Genomic DNA, 17689 nt, shown 5'->3' on the forward strand with positions numbered 1-17689 from the left:
ACTTGGTCAACGGATAGGTTGGTTCTATCTGCAAGTGTATCGTCGGCTTCCAAGGCTTCCCTGACTACTGACACTGCTTCCTTAGGTGGTATGGAGGTGAAAAGTGAGCACACGTCATACGAAGTGATGGTTTCATCATCCTCTACATGAATGTCTTTGATTTTGTTGACAAAGTCGGCACTATTCTGTACATGGTGCTGAGATTTCCCCACTAGTGGTCCCAAAATCTTGGCTAGAAAACCTGCTAACTCATAGGTGACAGAGCCTATACTGGAGACTATGGGTCGTAGAGGGACACTTTGTTTGTGGATTTTGGGAAGGCCGTAGAAAGCAGGGGGTTGTTCCGTTGTGGGATTGAGTTTTAGGTAGGTGGGGCGATCCAGAACTCCTTCAGTTTGCAATTTCTTGAGAGCTGAACTGATTTTCCCTTTAAACTTGTTAGTGGGGTCCTTTTTCAAGGGCGTGTAGGTGTCTTTGTCTCCCAATAGGTCCTGTACCTTCCTGTCGTACTGCTCCCTGTCCAAGACTACTGTGCATCTGCCCTTGTCTGCAGGAAGAATCAATATGTCTTGATTGGTGGCCAAATCTTTGAGAGCGGTACGTTCTTCCCGTGTGATGTTACTAGTAGGGGGTTTGGAGACTTTCAGGGTGGTAGCTACTTTGGTGCGCAAGGCTTCAGCTTGTCTCTGTGGTAAACGTGCCCGACGAATTGCAGAATCGGTTTCTGTGACAATGTCAATGCTGGGAATCTTGTCGGGTGCTACTGCAAAATTTAGACCTTTAGAAAGTAGTGATTTCTCTGGTTCTCTGGTGAGAGTATGGCTACTTAGGTTTTTTACCCACCTCTCGTCGGTTTTGGCCTGTGTAGTGGTTTTGGGTTTGGAACTGTTTGATCTCCAATTTGGGTCACTATCTGCTGCGCTAATAGTCTTCTTTTGCTGTAAACGATCAAATTTGGTCTTCTGTCAACACTTAAGCTCCTGTTCTGTATAACAGGAGCTGTCAGACTAATTTGCATCATTTTGTCTTGACTTGTCTAACTTTTGTTCCTTTTTCGACTTCCAAAAATTTGTCTTCACTTTATTTGCATATCAATAAACAGGTTGTACTTAAAAACCTGCTTTCCCCTCTGGTCTCTCAGTCACTGACGAAAGCTAGTGGATACTAGCTGAAACGTCTGACGTTTTCAAAATCATATCCAGTTGCTTGAGTAACTGTTTTTTGGCGTATCGTATTACCTGGATGTCTAACCTTCATCGACGTAACATATGTCTTCCCTGTTTTTAAAGAGCGATGTTGACTGGCTGGTCCGGAGTGCGAAGAACCCCCCCTACATGCCCCTCATGGTCCCCCCCCTCTTCACGTACGACAACGTCCAGGCCCTGCGAGCGTCCGGGAAGGTGAGCGGCATTCTGGTCGTGAACGGGAACCGCTCTGACCCACAACCGCCCCCGACTGGCTTCTCCCCGGTTCACAAGTGTCCAAACGACGGGTACGGCCTGTATAAGGATGACCCAGAGTACGCCCATTGTAAGAACACCACGTGGAACCCTCTGGGTACGGGGTTATCGTACTTGGACTTCGACTTCCCGATATCGCTTCTGTTGAACCAGACTGACGTGGACAACCTCATCGACTGTTACAACAGGTTTGTTTGTTTGTTTGTTTGTTAATGATGAACACCTGATTCACTGAGTACTATCAAGGTAACCCAATTACCTGTTTACTAGTAAATGTAAACATTGTTTAATATTATCTAGGGAAATCCTTTAAGTTTTTTACTGGTTACATGTAAAATTGCATGTTGGCAGAAAATCTACATGCAAAATTGAAGTTCGGCCTTCAGTCTTCTCCAGATACACAACAAGATACATAAGATAATCTCCAACACATTCATATGATGGAGGGAAATTTGCATATATTAGTGGGTTCACCCGGAATAAATGAAGTGTGTGCCTGCAAACTTGTTTCCATAGACTTGAAAAAATAGGAAAAAAACACCTTACATTTAAAAATTTTTTGGTGTCATATAAAGGGACACAGACAAAAAAAATGCAAAAATAAAACTCCTAAGAAAGTAAATTCATTTACAGTAATAGAACTAAATATGAATACAATAAGATGGCAATTTAACCTGGTTTGTTACACTGAAGGGTGGTTATACTGGCTATACCGATACAAAAAAAATTTAAATACAGATTAACAACAACAAAAAAGCAACAGTTAATAGTATTAGATTCCCCATCTTGGCAATACAGTCACTCCTTGGAAAACCATACAATAAGAACTCAGACATCATTGATCAGAGGTCTGACATGTTTTCTTTCCCCTCCAGGTTCAACAAGTACGACAATGAGAGTAACCAGCAGTACCCGCTGTGTGCCGTGCAGATCAAGGATCGCATGGACGGAGCCAAGGACTCCATCACCTGCATCAGGAGGAGCGAGCTCAGCAGCCAAAGTCTCAACCCCTTCGTGTACTGTGACGCTCTGGGCGACAAGAACGTCTGGGGCACCCTGCGGCCGCTCAACAAGTCCACTCCACTGGACAACAGAAAGGATCTGATCCTGGCTTCAGCGAAGATCGACACCTGGTCGCTGTTTCACAACGTGGGCGGGGTGGGCGCCAACGACGCCACCGGCTTCATCGCTCTCCTGGCGGCTGCAGAGGCTCTTGGGAAACTGGATCAGGCCGAGAAGGAAGGCATGAAGGACGTGATGTTTGTGTTTTTCCAGGGGGAGAGTTTCGACTACATCGGCTCGTCAAGGATGGTGTACGACATGAAGAGGGGTCATTTTCCGGAGAAGCTAGACGACAAAGTATTGCAGCCGTCGCTGGTCAACACGAAAAACATCCAGTATTATCTGGAGGTGAGTCAGGTTGGACTGTGGGAACAGTCAGGTCTGTGGGCCCACAGCGACCCCGTCTCCCAGAAAACATCCGCCGTACGCGACAACGTCAACACCATCTTTGCCGCCATTGAGAACGCAACGGAATCCAGCAACGTCACAATCAGGAAGCCACCGTCGTTCCAGGCCCTGCCCCCCGCGTCCTTGCAGCGCTTTCTACGGGAAGATTCGCGAGTCGCGGGAATGGTCCTCTCCGACCACATGGCGGCGTACAGCAATGACTACTTCATGAGTCGTCTGGACCTGCCCGTAGAGATCGGTATGGACATCCCCGCGGGCCTGAAGCCAGACCAAGCCTACGACTACACGACCAAGCAGGGCGCGAGTCTGACCAAAGTGGCTACAGTCATCGCCAGAACTCTGTACCTCCTAGCCTCAAACAAGACTGCTTCGGAGGCTACCAAAATCGAAGTGAACAGCACAACCATCAACCACCTCCTGTACTGTTTCCTGCAGCAAGCCAACTGCCCTCTCTTTGCCGAGGTTCTCACGAGTAAGTCGGCGGCGGCGTTGAAGTCCCTGCCGGGACCACTCCCGCGTTACGTCAGCGTGCCTCACGATACAGCCAGCCAGATCAGCCAGGTCATCGCTAATGTTCTCACCTTCTACCTCGGCGAGCGGCTGCCCAGCCTCAACAAGTCCAGCGAATGCAAGACTCCCTCCAAGGACCACATCCACAGCTATATCTTCATGAATGGCCGTCCCGTGCTGAACCCGACAGATAACACCACATCGTACGCCAGCTTCTGCATACGCGCGCCCGTACGGTTCTCCAAGGCAGAGTCCCCTGCCTTCTTGTCAAAGGAGATGTTGCACTCAAACGAGTACCCCACATGGACAGAGAGCAGGTGGACCGTTATCAACGCTAAAATATTCCTCGTGTCGAGCGAGGCGGAACAGACCATCACGCTGTCCGTGGGGGTGGTGGTTCTCCTGGTGTCCCTCGTCCTTGTCTATTTCATCAACTCCAAATCAGAAGTCCTCTTCACAGCACCTGAAGCAGCATATTAAACACCAGACAGCCCAAACAAAATAAAAATTGTCTTTTCACGGATCTGGTCACAGTAAATTTTATGGTTGACATCTTCTGTAGATTACAAATCTTATGGAAAACGCAACAAAGAAACAAGCTGAGCTAAAGAAAAGATGCGTAAATTTGTTGTAACAAGAACTGAAGCAGCAAAACATGGCTTTGATTTCAAATTGACAGTAGTGTGGTAGCCTAATAGTAATAGTATCATGAGTAATTACACTCAAGGCTACCATGCTTACTGACATGGCATCTGGCTTGTTTTGTGATAACTGAATTTTGTGACATATTTCCCATTGTCTTGCTGATGGACCATCGGCAGGGGGGAGAAATTTTCTTCTCAAGGTCAGGAGAAAGTCACACTGATGTCATCCATAACATTTACCTGCTGTGGCCTTTACTCTACATTCAGGGTATTTTAAGCACATCGGCAGAACATACTGCACCTGCATTGTGCATAGAACATCAGCAGGACATCTTGTTTAAGGTCATTTTCACATATTTAAGGATGCCTTTCCATCTGTAGTTTCCAAAAGTTGTCAAAGATGCAACAACAACATTCTGATGCAACACAGACAAAACATCCCACAACAGCCCTATAAAAATCCAGATTACACACATTTGCAGTACATTCTGCCGAGGTGGTAGGATATTATAATGTATGCAACAATTTGATGTACATGTTGTATTGTAGTGAAAACAAACAACTTTGACACCAATGATTTTTAGTGTATTAGTACTAAGCTACCTTGTACATACATGTGCTTGAATCCAGTGTATCTAGCCAAGAGTTTTTCTCTTTCAGAATTGTCAAAGACAAAATGAATATTCCCCCAAAATTTTCTCTATACTATAGTATAATCCTGTGTTTGTAAGAAATGATATTGTGTTATTTCTGATTCAGTGCAGATATGAAACATTGTAAAAATGTACATGTAAAGTTTGGATCATATGGTATCATGTACTGATGAGTTTAGGTTGCAACAGAAATTATGTAAATTATCCTAGAAATTTTGTAAACCATTTGTACCACAGACTCTAAGGCTAAAGAACTCATCAGAAAGTTTATGCAAGTTCTAGATATTAAGTTTCAGGGCTCGAAATACCACCTGCATATGTCTAAAAGTTCAGGTAAAATTGGAGCTGTGCAGGTATTTCTGATGTCTACCGGCGCCTAACCTGCACTGGTCTAGCCTCCTTCGCAGTCTTGTTGGGCGTGGGCGTAATTTTTTCTCTGAGCGACGCTAGTAATATGCCGCCGCGAGGGACGATTTGCTGCCGAGGGACTTTTGCCACGGAGAGAAGGTTTCCGCGCTCCAACAAGACTGCTTCCAATCGGCGAGTTAAAAGGGCTATCAAAAAACACTTAGGAGCGATTGGCATGGATGTGTGAACTTCCCGCAATAAACGCCACCAGTGCAGGGTGGTGTTCACGCCCCGTTGATCGACGAGCCAAAACTTGTAACTTTCCAGCGGTCGCCGATCAACCCGTCGGTAGAACGCCAACCATTCCCGAAAACCCAGCCCTATCCACTCAACAAAATCCCGGAGACATTGCTGCTACGAAAAACAACTTTGAACAAATCACTACCACAGGAACCTCAAGCTAAACTCTGATATTGCTGGGGGACGTCGACAGATAAACAAAGTGCCGCCATGTTGTTTGGTGGCGGGTTGATCTCACTGACCATGGGAGGGTAACACACCGCTCCGCAGCAAGTTGCGTAATAGAAAGAATTGCACATTTCACCAGCAAAAATAGTGACTGCAAATTGTCTTGGTTTGTTTGCATGGGACGCTTAAATATGCACGGCAATGCCTTTGTTGTAACATTACCAATGTTCTCTGTTGGAACCTTCGACTATAACGTCACGCAAGCTAATAAAACCAACCATTGACAAAGGCGAGCGCGTGTCATGCGTATCTATGAATTACCCTTGCGCGGACATGTGAATTGGACCTGCGCGAACATGTGAATTGGACCTGCACGAACATGTTAATAGCCTCTATGAAAGGCTGGCTTAATCCGAGGTCCTTTTAACTCGCCGATTGGAAGCAGTCTTGTTGGAGCGCGGAAACCTTCTCTCCGTGGCAAAAGTCCCTCGGCAGCAAATCGTCCCTCGCGGCCGCATATTACTAGCGTCGCTCAGAGAAAAAATTACGCCCACGCCCAACAAGACTGCGAAGGAGGCTAGCACTGGTCCATGTACTGGGTATATGCAGGTTAGTGCAGGTAAAATTGGAGCTGTGTATGTATTTCTGATGTCTACCTGCACCTAACCTGCACTGGTCCATGTACTGGATTTATATAATATATACAATCATGTAGGAGTATGTTGATTTCTAATTCGTTGCACTTACCACAATGGTTTCTGATCAGTGTTTAAAGTAATCCCTATTCTCTAAATTCTGAGCAGTGCAGGTAAAATTTGTAATTTTAAATTGTACCCGCACTGGTGCAGGTATGCAGAAATAAAGTATTTTGAGCCCTGAATGAATAATCTGATGTCGTAGGCAGTCACAATGTCTCCTACTTAGCATTACAGACCTTAAAATGCTTAGAAAACAGAAACTGTATATTACAATGAAAGAAGTCAACAGATAGATACAAGGTTTAATTAGTGTCTATGTCATATATGTATTTTGCTTAGCTCCGATCCTATTTCACACTGTTGCATACAAATATGTAGTTGCGTACTGTTTATGTTATAAAAGATTATGTACCTAATTTTACATCGGTTTTCTGTACATAATTTACAAATTGCCAAGTTAAGAAATTGGTTCAATTAAGAAAAAATGACCATGAACAGTTAAATCAGGTTAAAATGTAAATATTTTTAGTGAGAATTTATATTTCTCTTCCTAAATTTCAAGATGTTGTAACAACAACAAGTTTGGCTAAGTCAAACAAAACAATGCATTCCCAAGTGCAAGGTTATGTATTTATTTTAAAGTCATATCAGTAATGACAAATAAAAATAGTGCTTATATGTGACCAACTGCCAAATTTTCAAAACTTGGAAACCTTGTACCACATATTTAGCAGTCAAAATGACCTTATCCATGTCTTATTTGTATATTTAGATTATTTCTTCAATATAATTGTTTAGACTGCTAAAAATCATTTCTTTACCCATCCATTGTGTAGGCCACAACAATTTACTAGTATTTCCTTGGTTTCCAACATTTCAAGGTGAAAATAAAGCAAGGTAAACACACAAGGCTGGGACAAAATCTTGAATATGACTATTTTCACACCATGAAACTCAGTGCACCTGCACAATTTAACAAGTAACAATTATAGAAACATTAATAAACTTGGCGTAAGCTTTATTCAAAACAGAACTAGGTGGCCTTATGTCTTATTCAAACAAAATCATGTGGATTGTTTCTTGTTGAGTTCCTAATGTCCTACAATATCACTTTGGTCACCTATGTGTCCTATTAGGCCACTGGGATAGTGTAAATTTATATTGGTACTTTGGACCTGTACCTAATCAATTTTCCTTGTATGTACTGTATGTTCACAGTACCAGTACCCAGTCCTAGCACCAAGGCATCAATTTCATTACACGTATGTTTTTCCAGTTAAAATTAAGTAGAACCCACGAATTTAATCAGTTTGGCCTTCTCTTATTATGAGTAGATGTTTCAGAGCCTTTAGCCTAGAGCTCAGTTTGTATAGCGTGCATTCCATCTTTTCCATGCATGTGATGAGAGACATACAGAAAAGTCTAGAGCATTTAAAAGTCAGAACCAGACTAAGTTGCACAGCAAAATACTAAAAATGCAGTTGTTGTACTTTGGTATCTGCAAGGAAATAATATGATGTAAATAATCATAATTGTAAAATACTTCAGTTGTATTAGTTTTTACATCTATCATTAAATTTTGCTTTATTTGAAAGACAATGCCTCCAATTATATACATACTAGACAAGCTGTGTTGAAAATTTGCAAAATGACTTTTTCTAAAAGTAAGTACTGAATAAGGATTAGGGTTTTCACAATACCAAAATCATCTGAAATTTGTGAATTATGCTGTACAAAAGTCCACAGCAATACCGGCATAGTCACAGGTGCCATATGTGTATAGCTTTTAAAGAGAAATACATTGTATACCGGTGGCATATTGAATTGTCGTATCTAATTATATGAGCTAAGGGTAAGACTGGCAAAAACAATGCAGCACTCAATGTTAAGTCTGGAATGGGTATTGGTATCATGATGACATGATAAATTCATTTGCCATTTGGGGACTATTATATATGTTTTAACTCTGTGATTGGAACAATTCTCTAGTAAAGTAGAAATAAAAAATGTACAGCAAGATGATTTACAAAGGAGATGTAAATTATCAAAAAATAAACAATAAAATGAGGCTGCAAACATTTCAAGATTTACAGTAACATCTTTGCCCCCTTTTTCCATTTCAGGGTTTTTATTGAATGGTGCATAAGACATTTGGGTATACATGTGTACGAAAAAGACAGCTTTTGTTATTATGTTGACTGAACAATTTTGCAAGCTAAAAGTTGATACAAATTGTATATATACATTAAGAATAAATAAGTTTTACTGCGTATTTGTGTGAATCTTTACATTTTTCCATGACCTCTTACCATCACCTATTGGTAGCAATTTTCATTGTGTAATTTCATTTACATAATGTCCGCCAAATTTCCAATATTCCTCAGATTATCACATGTTTGAATACTTTCAAATGCCCTGCAGTTCCAGAACAATCTGTCAGGGGCCCAAACATAGTAACTTATACACATTGTATAACATCCGGAACCTGTCAGGGTGGTCAAATTCGGGCCCAAATGTCCCAACCTTCTTTCAATCCAACCTTCTTCTATGAGCCCAGGTGACTGTGGTACCAGCGACTGTGGTACCAGCAACTATGGTACCAGCGACTGTGGTATCAGGGACTGTGGTACCAGCGACTGTGGTGCCAGTGACTGTGGTATCAGGGACTGTGGTACCAGTGACTGTGCACGTGGTACCAGCGACTGTGGTACCAGCGACTGTGGTACCAGTGACTGTGGTACCAGCGACTGTGGTGCCAGTGACTGTGGTATCAGAGACTGTGGTACCAGCGACTGTGGTGCCAGTGACTGTGGTATCAGGGACTGTGGTACCAGTGACTGTGGTACCAGCGACTGTGGTACCAGTAACTGTGGTACCAGCGACTGTGGTGCCAGTGACTGGTACCAGCGACTGTGGTGCCAGCGACTGTGGTGCCAGTGACTGTGGTATCAGGGACTGTGGTACCAGCGACTGTGGTACCAGCGACTGTGGTACCAGTGACTGTGGTACCAGCGACTGTGGTACCAGCGACTGTGGTACCAATGACTGGTACCAGTGACTGTGGTACCAGTGTGTCCCAGATGGCTCTGCCTATTGCAATGTAAAATCTTGCTTTCCGGTTAACATTGTAAATCTAAGCAGCTGCATATGTAGCACCCATATATAAGCAGTTTTTTGGCGACGCCTCGGGCGGAGCCGTTGATATAGTACTGCGATTGAGTTGAAAATATTCTAAGAATGCCACGAATGTATTCCATAGGGAACTAAATTTTGTCAACAAAATAACTCAAGAACGGCTGGATGGATTGGTTTCATACTTGGTGGGTCCGTAGCGTGTGCCTACATCTAGAAATGATGAGATTTTTGGCCCCCTAGTGGCTTCCATTGGCACTGCAGCGGAACTTCTGGTCTTGATATGTCACGATCTGGACATGCTAGGGTCATGAATTTTGCATGGTACGTAGCTCTTGTGTTTGGAAAGAAGGCCCCCTAGCAGCTTGTTCTGGAACTGCAGGACGGTTTGTTTAAAAAATATTCAAGACTAAACAAACGGGTCGACGGCTCGTCGTGATTTTTGGTATGTAGGTCGCTTCAATTACAATTATGCAAATTAGTATCTGATTTGCATAATTGATGAAGAAATTCTGTAAATCTGGAGTGTTCAATATTAGGACTGAAACACTTGGGACATACGTAATTGAGAACGACAAGCTCTTTGGCAGGTATTGATTATGTAAATGAAAATCTAATTTGCATAATTAATGGGAACTACACAATTTTTTAGTGGTATTGCTGGGAATTTAGTACACATGTACAGGGTTACAGGGTTAGGCGGTAGGGAGAAGGTGAACAATGTCAGCAGTAGTGATACATGTATTTAGTCTCATTTCTCAACTTTCTTCCCTCTAAATTAAAAGAAAAATAAAAATAACCTCCAGTCATATTTACCCATCACATGCCCTGTCCTTGGTTCTGACTACCTTCCCTTCACAATATACATTTTAGTTTCTCTGTCTCTGTCATGATGTGTGTTACGAATGTATTATATACACCAGCCTTCCTTTTACATTACTGTAACAGTATCTGTATCTCTGTCGTGCTGAGTGTTATCATACAGAGCTGTTGTATAGGAACTCTGTTTAAACACATCTTTCTGGGTGGTGGGTATATGAGACCTGTTCTTGGTGCTGACTGACATTTTGGTCTCTGTCATGATGTGTGTAACAAATGTATTATATGTACTAGATTTTATCAGGGTGGAGGGTATATGTGACCTGTACTTGGTGCTGACTGCCTTCCCTTTACATAATACATTTTACATATAGTATCTCTGAACCACGGCGCATTTCATTTCACTTCATGATCACTTTATTTTATTTATACAGGAAATTGCACTCAGGTCATTTGACCTGTTTTTCAGACAATCCTTTTTTTTAAACACCGCAATACCTTCACAAATCACAATGACAACAATTACAACATATACAATTATTCTACCAGATACATTTTACATATCATGCATCTTTGTTAAGCGACGCTTAAATGTCCTGAACTCAGTCAGTGTTCTCAGTTCAATGGAAAGGTCGTTCCACAGCTTCGCGACAGCATATCGTCTCCCGAGACGGAAGGATGCCAACAATCTCTGTCATGATGTGTGTTATGATACATGCTAGATTTTGTATTTGGGGATCTGTTTAGACACATTTTATCAGGGTGGAGGGTATATGTGACCTGTCCTTGGTGCTGACTGCCTTCCCTTTACATTACTGTTACAGTAACAGTTTCTCTGTCTCTGTCATGATGAATGTTAATATACAGAGATTTTGTATTGGGGATCTGTTTAGACACATTTTGTTAGGATGGGGGGGGGGTACATGTTACCTGTCCTTGGTGCTGAATATACCTCCCCTTTACATTACAACTATATCTCCATGTATGTCATTCCTCCTGTATTGGGGATCTGTTCAGACACATTTTTCAGGATTGCAGATATGTGACCTTGCAGCATTATGTGAGTAGATGTTGCACCATGATATTTTTAGTTCTCCATAACTTATAAAGTGTCATCAAACCTTTTGACTCTGAAGTTACTCAAGATATTCTTGAATTCTCTATCTTTTTCATAATCTTTAGAACCTACAAGTTTCCGATGGAAATTATGCCAATAATAAAGTTTTCAGCTGTGACAGTGTATATCCAGTCTTGTCAGATCTACAGCAGTATTACATTGTATTTCCTATTCTAGAGAACAGGGGTGCTCTGCTCTATTACTATGTCTTCTAACTCTTTGTACAGAACAGGAAAATCCAGCAAGGCAAAAGTCAGTAGTTTTGAATTTTGCTTTATTTTCATTTTATAAAGAGGTGCATCAATAAAGGACATTATCACAGATATCATGGAGAAACCTTTTTTTTTGTTATCATGGCTCACATAGTCCTGTACATGTATAAGACTTGGGACAGGATTCAGCATTAGAAGTGGGCACAATTTCAGTGCTTCTAGTGTCATGGAAGGTAGTAGACAGCACCGGGCTTAGAATGCTTTTTGATTAATCTCCAAGAAGATACTAGGGTGGGAAAGACAGAATCGAATTGGCCAGGCAGTGTCTATTGGCCACAGTGGATCCATATAAACACACACACACGCACACACGCACACCACAGTGGATCCATATAAACAAACACACACACAAACACACATGCACACTCACACACACATGCACATTCACACACCACAGAGGTGGCACACACGCACGCACATACACGCACGCACGCACACACACACACATACACTGTACACACACCTGGACAATCACACACACACACACACACAGTCACACACACTTGCACATGCGCACACATATATAATAATAATAATAATAGTGGTTTATTTCATTCTGACCGTACGATACAGAGTAGCAGGGTCCCCGTAGGACCCTGAATTGATCTGCCGCATTACATAAGTGTTTAAATACGATTGACTTCAATATTACAAGCAAGTATTAAAACAGTTAAAAACAGCAAATTATTTTGAAATATTTACAATACGTAGGTTACGATCGTAGGTCATTCAGTTAAAAACATCATCTATAGTAATAAAAAACATCATCTATAGTAATAAAACTTCTTCTACACACTGTTGTTTAGCAGACTGGTTAAGAATGGGATTGGACTGTTTCTGTACCGCTCTGTGTGTACTGGCAATCGGTCTAGTTGGTTTCTTTGTCTTGTTACCCTACCGCTGACGTCACCTCTGAGTTCGGGCAGCCAACCACGGTACTCTTCTGAGTTGAGCAGTTTCTTAGCAAACTTCAGACAGAGAGTGGAACGTCTGTCATCAAGTGTTTGTAAGTGAAGCACGTCGCAGGCTGACGAATACCCATGGTAGTTTCTTCCCAGCATTATCTTTGCCGCTCGCCTCTGTATGTTCTCTATTCTTTTCCGTTGGTCACGTGTTAACCCCCCATGCCATACCGGGGCGGCATACTCAACCACCGGGCGAACAAACGACTTGTAGACCGTTAGCAGATCCTCCACCGGTAGATCAAACTGACGTAGTCGGCACAATAAGTACAAGCGCTGGTTCCCCTTACGTGTCATTTCTCTGACTTGACTGTCCCATCCCAGGTTGGCTTGAAATGTGACTCCCAAGCACTTGGCAATGGGCACAACCTCAAGCTCGTGTCCGTTAATGGATAGAGGGGGCGGTGGTGGGGGGTTGCGGGCAAAGCAGATGTGCATAGCTTTGCACTTAGTGGGATTAAGCTTCATTTTGTTCTCCTCAGTCCAGGTGGACAGTTCGTCCAAATCGTGCGGATTAAAGTAAATAAAGATTAGCGTTAGTTACATAACGTTATGCATTAAATATAGAGGACTATTTTTTACCGCCAGCCTAACAAATATTTGGGCTGTCGTAATCTTTTACACATTAACGGTTGGTCTTGGATAGATGTAAATGAAATTGACACATCGGTCGCTAATCCAGATCAGGCGGCCAAGTGTCAGGCATAATCTAATACTCTGTTTGTATTTGAACTAAACTTGTTAAAAGTATGTTTTATGTTGCTAACAGAGGTGTGATTTCTGACTGCGGGTAAGAGACAATCACACCACGAAAAACTAAGGCGTTGCTGCTGTATGCCAAAAAAAAAAGCATTGCATAATTATGTAATCCTGAGATAACTAATTAATCTGCCGCTAAGACAAGATAAATCTTGTCATTTTAATCAGTAATCCTCTGTTCGTGGATTGGCTGGCTGTACAGACACGGGTGTTTGTCAATCATACACTTTTGACGACAGCTTTCTACGCACTTTTCTATAATGAATATCTCTATGGATCCGTGGTTCGAATTTATCAAGCCTGGAAAGCGTTGGTATGGGACGATCTTCATCCCGTAAGACACGCCTAACCACGAGCAGATTCTCTACCGACTCCGAGACCAGATTTGGAATATGGTTAGCTTCTCCATCTGGGGTGACTACTACACGCCATTTTTGCCTACACCCAGCTAGACTACGATTATATCATTGACGTGCTGAAACACGATTTCCCTGAGGTCAAGTTTTTGGTGATAGCGGCTTCAAAGTCTATGTAGAAATAACACTAAACAGGCTCTGAATTCCAGGGCCGGCCCTCAAAACCAAAGAAAGAGCTATATCGGTTTCACAACCATCACAGATGTGAATGTATTGAGTGTCAAAAAAGTCTTGTACTACATGTACATGACAAAAAAAATCAGCATGTGTTTTTCCAATCAATTCACAAAATGTTATGTAGTATTTATTCAATAGTTTTGAAATGAATAGTCTCTGTCTATTTGCCAAATTTCAAGTTATATTCTCGCTTTAACGAGATATTCATAGTGTTCGCCTTCCACACTTCACAGTACCAGTACCCAGTCCTAGCACCAAGGCATCAATTTCATTACACGTATGTTTTTCCAGTTAAAATTAAGTAGAACCCACGAATTTAATCAGTTTGGCCTTCTCTTATTATGAGTAGATGTTTCAGAGCCTCTAGCCTAGAGCTCAGTTTTTATATCCTGCATTCCATCTTTTCCATGCATGTGATGAGAGACATACAGAAAAGTCTAGAGCATTTAAAAGTCAGAACCAGACTAAGTTGCACAGCAAAATACTAAAAATGCAGTTGTTGTACTTTGGTATCTGCAAGGAAATAATATGATGTAAATAATCATAATTGTAAAATACTTCAGTTGTATTAGTTTTTACATCTATCATTAAATTTTGCTTTATTTGAAAGACAAAGCCTCCAATTATATACATAGACAAGCTGTGTTGAAAATTTGCAAAATGACTTTTTCTAAAAGTAAGTACTGAATAAGGATTAGGGTTTTCACAATACTAAAATAAACTGAAATTTGTGAATTATGCTGTACAAAAGTCCACAGCAATACCGGCATAGTCACAGGTGCCATATGTGTATAGCTTTTAAAGAGAAATACATTGTATACCGGCGGCATATTGAATTGTATCTAATTATATGAGCTAAGGGTAAGACTGGCAAAAACAATGCAGCACTCAATGTTAAGTCTGGAATGGGTATTGGTATCATGATGACATGATAAATTCATTTGCCATTTGGGGACTATGTTTTAACTCTGTGATTGGAACAATTCTGTAGTAAAGTAGAAATACTTTGTACAGCAAGATAATTTACAGCGGAGAAGTCAACAACAAGTAAAAACATGAAAATGAGGCTGCAAACATTTCAGGATTTACAGTAACATGAAAAGAATATTTGCCCCCTTCTTCCATTTCAGGGTTTTCATTGAATGGTGCATGAAACATTTGGCAATACATGTGTAGGAAAAAGACTGCTTTTGTTATGTTGAACAATTTTGTGAGTTAAGAGTTGATACAAATTGTATATATACATTAAGAATAAATAAGTTTACTGCTTATTTGTGTGAATCTACATTTTTCCACGACCTCTTTACCATTACCTTGAGGAGGCAGCAGAGAGCTAGGGCGGACGCCAACATGAGGTTACAAACACGCTCTTTCAGTCGGGTAAGTTGGCGAACGTTTTCAGAATTCTGTGAGGACTGCACTGCAGGAGAACTTCCGGTTTTTGTCCGGGACATACTATGGTCATGATTTCTGGATGAGACGGATTTTTAGGGCCTAATTTCCAAATGTAATACAGGAAAATGCCATTACTGGTAAATGGCAGAATTTCCATTCTCGAGACATGTAGTTAGTAACATGTGAACATCACTATACATAGCATATCATCATCATTTTATTTTGGCAGTCAAGTCTCGAAAGACTATCTCGTCTGCATCCTGGGAGTACATCGTCTTTTGTGGCTGTAAAGTCCCATGAGTGAGATACAGTTTCTGCCACATGTGGTACAGATATATGCTGCCGGTGTCGCCTGCCTCTTTTTTGCCCTCCTCGCTTCTGTATGATAATATCCGCCCCTCTTTTGGCATCCGCTTCCATGATGCCTTTTTAGACCGACTGTTTCCAGGCACTTCTGTCCATGGCCAGTGATTCCCAGCTGTCCAGGTGAATAAAGCATAATTTCATGTCTCTCTTGCAGGCATCACGGAACCTCAGGATAGGACGTTCGACACGCCTGGTTCCTGTTGCTAACTGTCCATATAAAATGTCTTTTGGCAACCCGCCATGTATAGGGGATCTGTATAGGGATCTGTTAAGACACATTTTATCAGGGTGGAGGGTATATGTGACCTGTCCTTGGTGCTGACTGCCTTCCTTTTACATTACTTTTACAGTAACAGTTTCTCTGTCAACATGAGTGTTAATATACAGAGATTTTGTATTGGAAATCTGTTTAGACACATTTTGTTAGGATGAGGGGGGGCATGTTACCTGTCCTTGGTGCTGAATATACCTTCCCTTTACATTACAACTATATCTCTATCTCTGTCACTCCTCCTGTATTGGGGATCTGTTCAGACACATTTTTCAGGATTGCAGATATGTGACCTTGCAGCATTATGTGAGTAGATGTTGCACCATGATATTTTTAGTTCTCCATAACTTATAAAGTGTCATCAAAGCTTTTGACTCTGAAGTTATTCAAGATATTCTTGAATTTTCAATCTTTTTCATCATCTTTAGAGCCTACAAGTTTCCGATGGAAATTATGCCAATAATAAAGTTTTCAGCTGTGTATATCCAGTCTTGTCAGATCTACAGCAGTATTACATCTGATTCTAGATAACAGGGGTGCTCTGCTCTATTACTATGTCTTCTAATTCTTTGTACAGAACAGGGAAATCCAGCAAGGCAAAAGTCAGTAGTTTTGAATTTTACTTCATTTTCATTTTATAAAGAGGTGCATCAATAAAGGACATTATCACAGATATCATGGAGAAACCATTTTTGTTTTGTTATTATGGCTAACATAGTCCTGCACATGTATAAGACTTAGGACTGGATTCAGCATTAGAAGAGGGCACAAGTTCAGTGCTTCTAGTTTAATGGAAGGTAGTAGAAGGCACCGGGCTTGGAATGCTTTTTGATTAATCTCCAAGTAGATACTAGGGTGGGAAAGACAGTATCAAATTGGCCAGGCAGTGTCTATTGGCCACAGAGGATCCATGTAAATACACACACACACACACACACACACACACACACACACACACACACACACACACACACACGTTATAGTAACTGCCCAGGACACTGGAGATCCAAGTTCCACACCCAAGTTTGCAACAAACAGGTGAGCTTTCTGTAGTTACGATGTAGTCTATCCCCTGTACCTGTGAGGTAACTCTTATTACTTGGCTTTTAGTGATATACAATGTAGATGTTATCTCTAAATGACATGCTATAGGCATTTGGGAAAAATAACAGCACAAAATAAGGGTCTAAGTCTTTTCATTACACTAGCCAGTGTACATACAGTCATGTATTTCATTGCTCATTAAAGAACTCCAGAACCTATTAGTGTTTGTGTGTATCCAACCACTTATACCATCTTGGGTGTCATGGGGAGGTACAGTTGGAGGCTGACGGCGAGTCTGGAGGCTGTTGTTAACGTAGGGCAATGCCTGTTCAGGGTTTTCTTCACAGTATCTATCCACTTCTTCCTTAGACGTCCCCTGGCCTTGGTTCCAGATTTTCTGAACCTATTAGTAAGGCATTCAAACCTAAGTGCCTCGTTGCTGAGCCTTTTCAGAGCTGTACTTATTTAGTCTTTGATTATTTGAAAGAAGCACAGACACAAAGATACATCAGATTCTGCAGTTTAAAGATCATGGTAAATACCAGTAAGTGGTGCTATGAGCAAGCACTGCCAAAAAAATTGTGCCATGTCCAATTCTCTACTTTATGGCACAAGAACCTGACAAGGTTGCTTCCTACTTAGCCCCTTTGATATTGCTCATACATAATTTACATACATACATACATACATACAATATACATACATAAT

The 17689-nt window shown here is 41.5% G+C and overlaps 2 protein-coding genes across 2 annotated transcripts in view; both read left to right on the forward strand.

Moving 5' to 3' along the window:
• The window catches only part of LOC109468135 (nicastrin-like), an 8126-nt gene extending 3396 nt beyond the window's left edge, over nt 1-4730 (forward strand). The window contains exons 2-3 of the mRNA XM_019766377.1: nt 1290-1648; nt 2336-4730. Of these exons, the coding sequence (XP_019621936.1) occupies nt 1290-1648; nt 2336-3920 (1944 nt within the window). The 3' untranslated portion in view covers nt 3921-4730. The remainder of the gene's footprint in view (nt 1-1289; nt 1649-2335) is intronic.
• Nucleotides 4731-8844: 4114 nt separating this feature from the next.
• On the forward strand, nt 8845-9309 carry LOC109468112 (actin cytoskeleton-regulatory complex protein PAN1-like). Its single transcript, XM_019766357.1, has one exon. The coding sequence runs from the start codon at nt 8845-8847 to the stop codon at nt 9307-9309; it is 465 nt and encodes a 154-aa protein (XP_019621916.1).
• The last annotated feature ends 8380 nt before the right edge of the window (nt 9310-17689 follow it).

This window comes from Branchiostoma belcheri, unplaced genomic scaffold (assembly GCF_001625305.1).
Source record: "Branchiostoma belcheri isolate BF01 breed outbred unplaced genomic scaffold, Haploidv18h27 scaffold192, whole genome shotgun sequence".
NCBI classification, from domain to species: Eukaryota; Metazoa; Chordata; class Leptocardii; order Amphioxiformes; family Branchiostomatidae; genus Branchiostoma; species Branchiostoma belcheri.

What these genes read in the sequence shown, in the direction of transcription:
- LOC109468112 (XM_019766357.1), top strand. Translation starts at nt 8,845, where the DNA reads ATGGTACCAGCGACTGTGGTATCAGGGACTGTGGTACCAGCGACTGTG.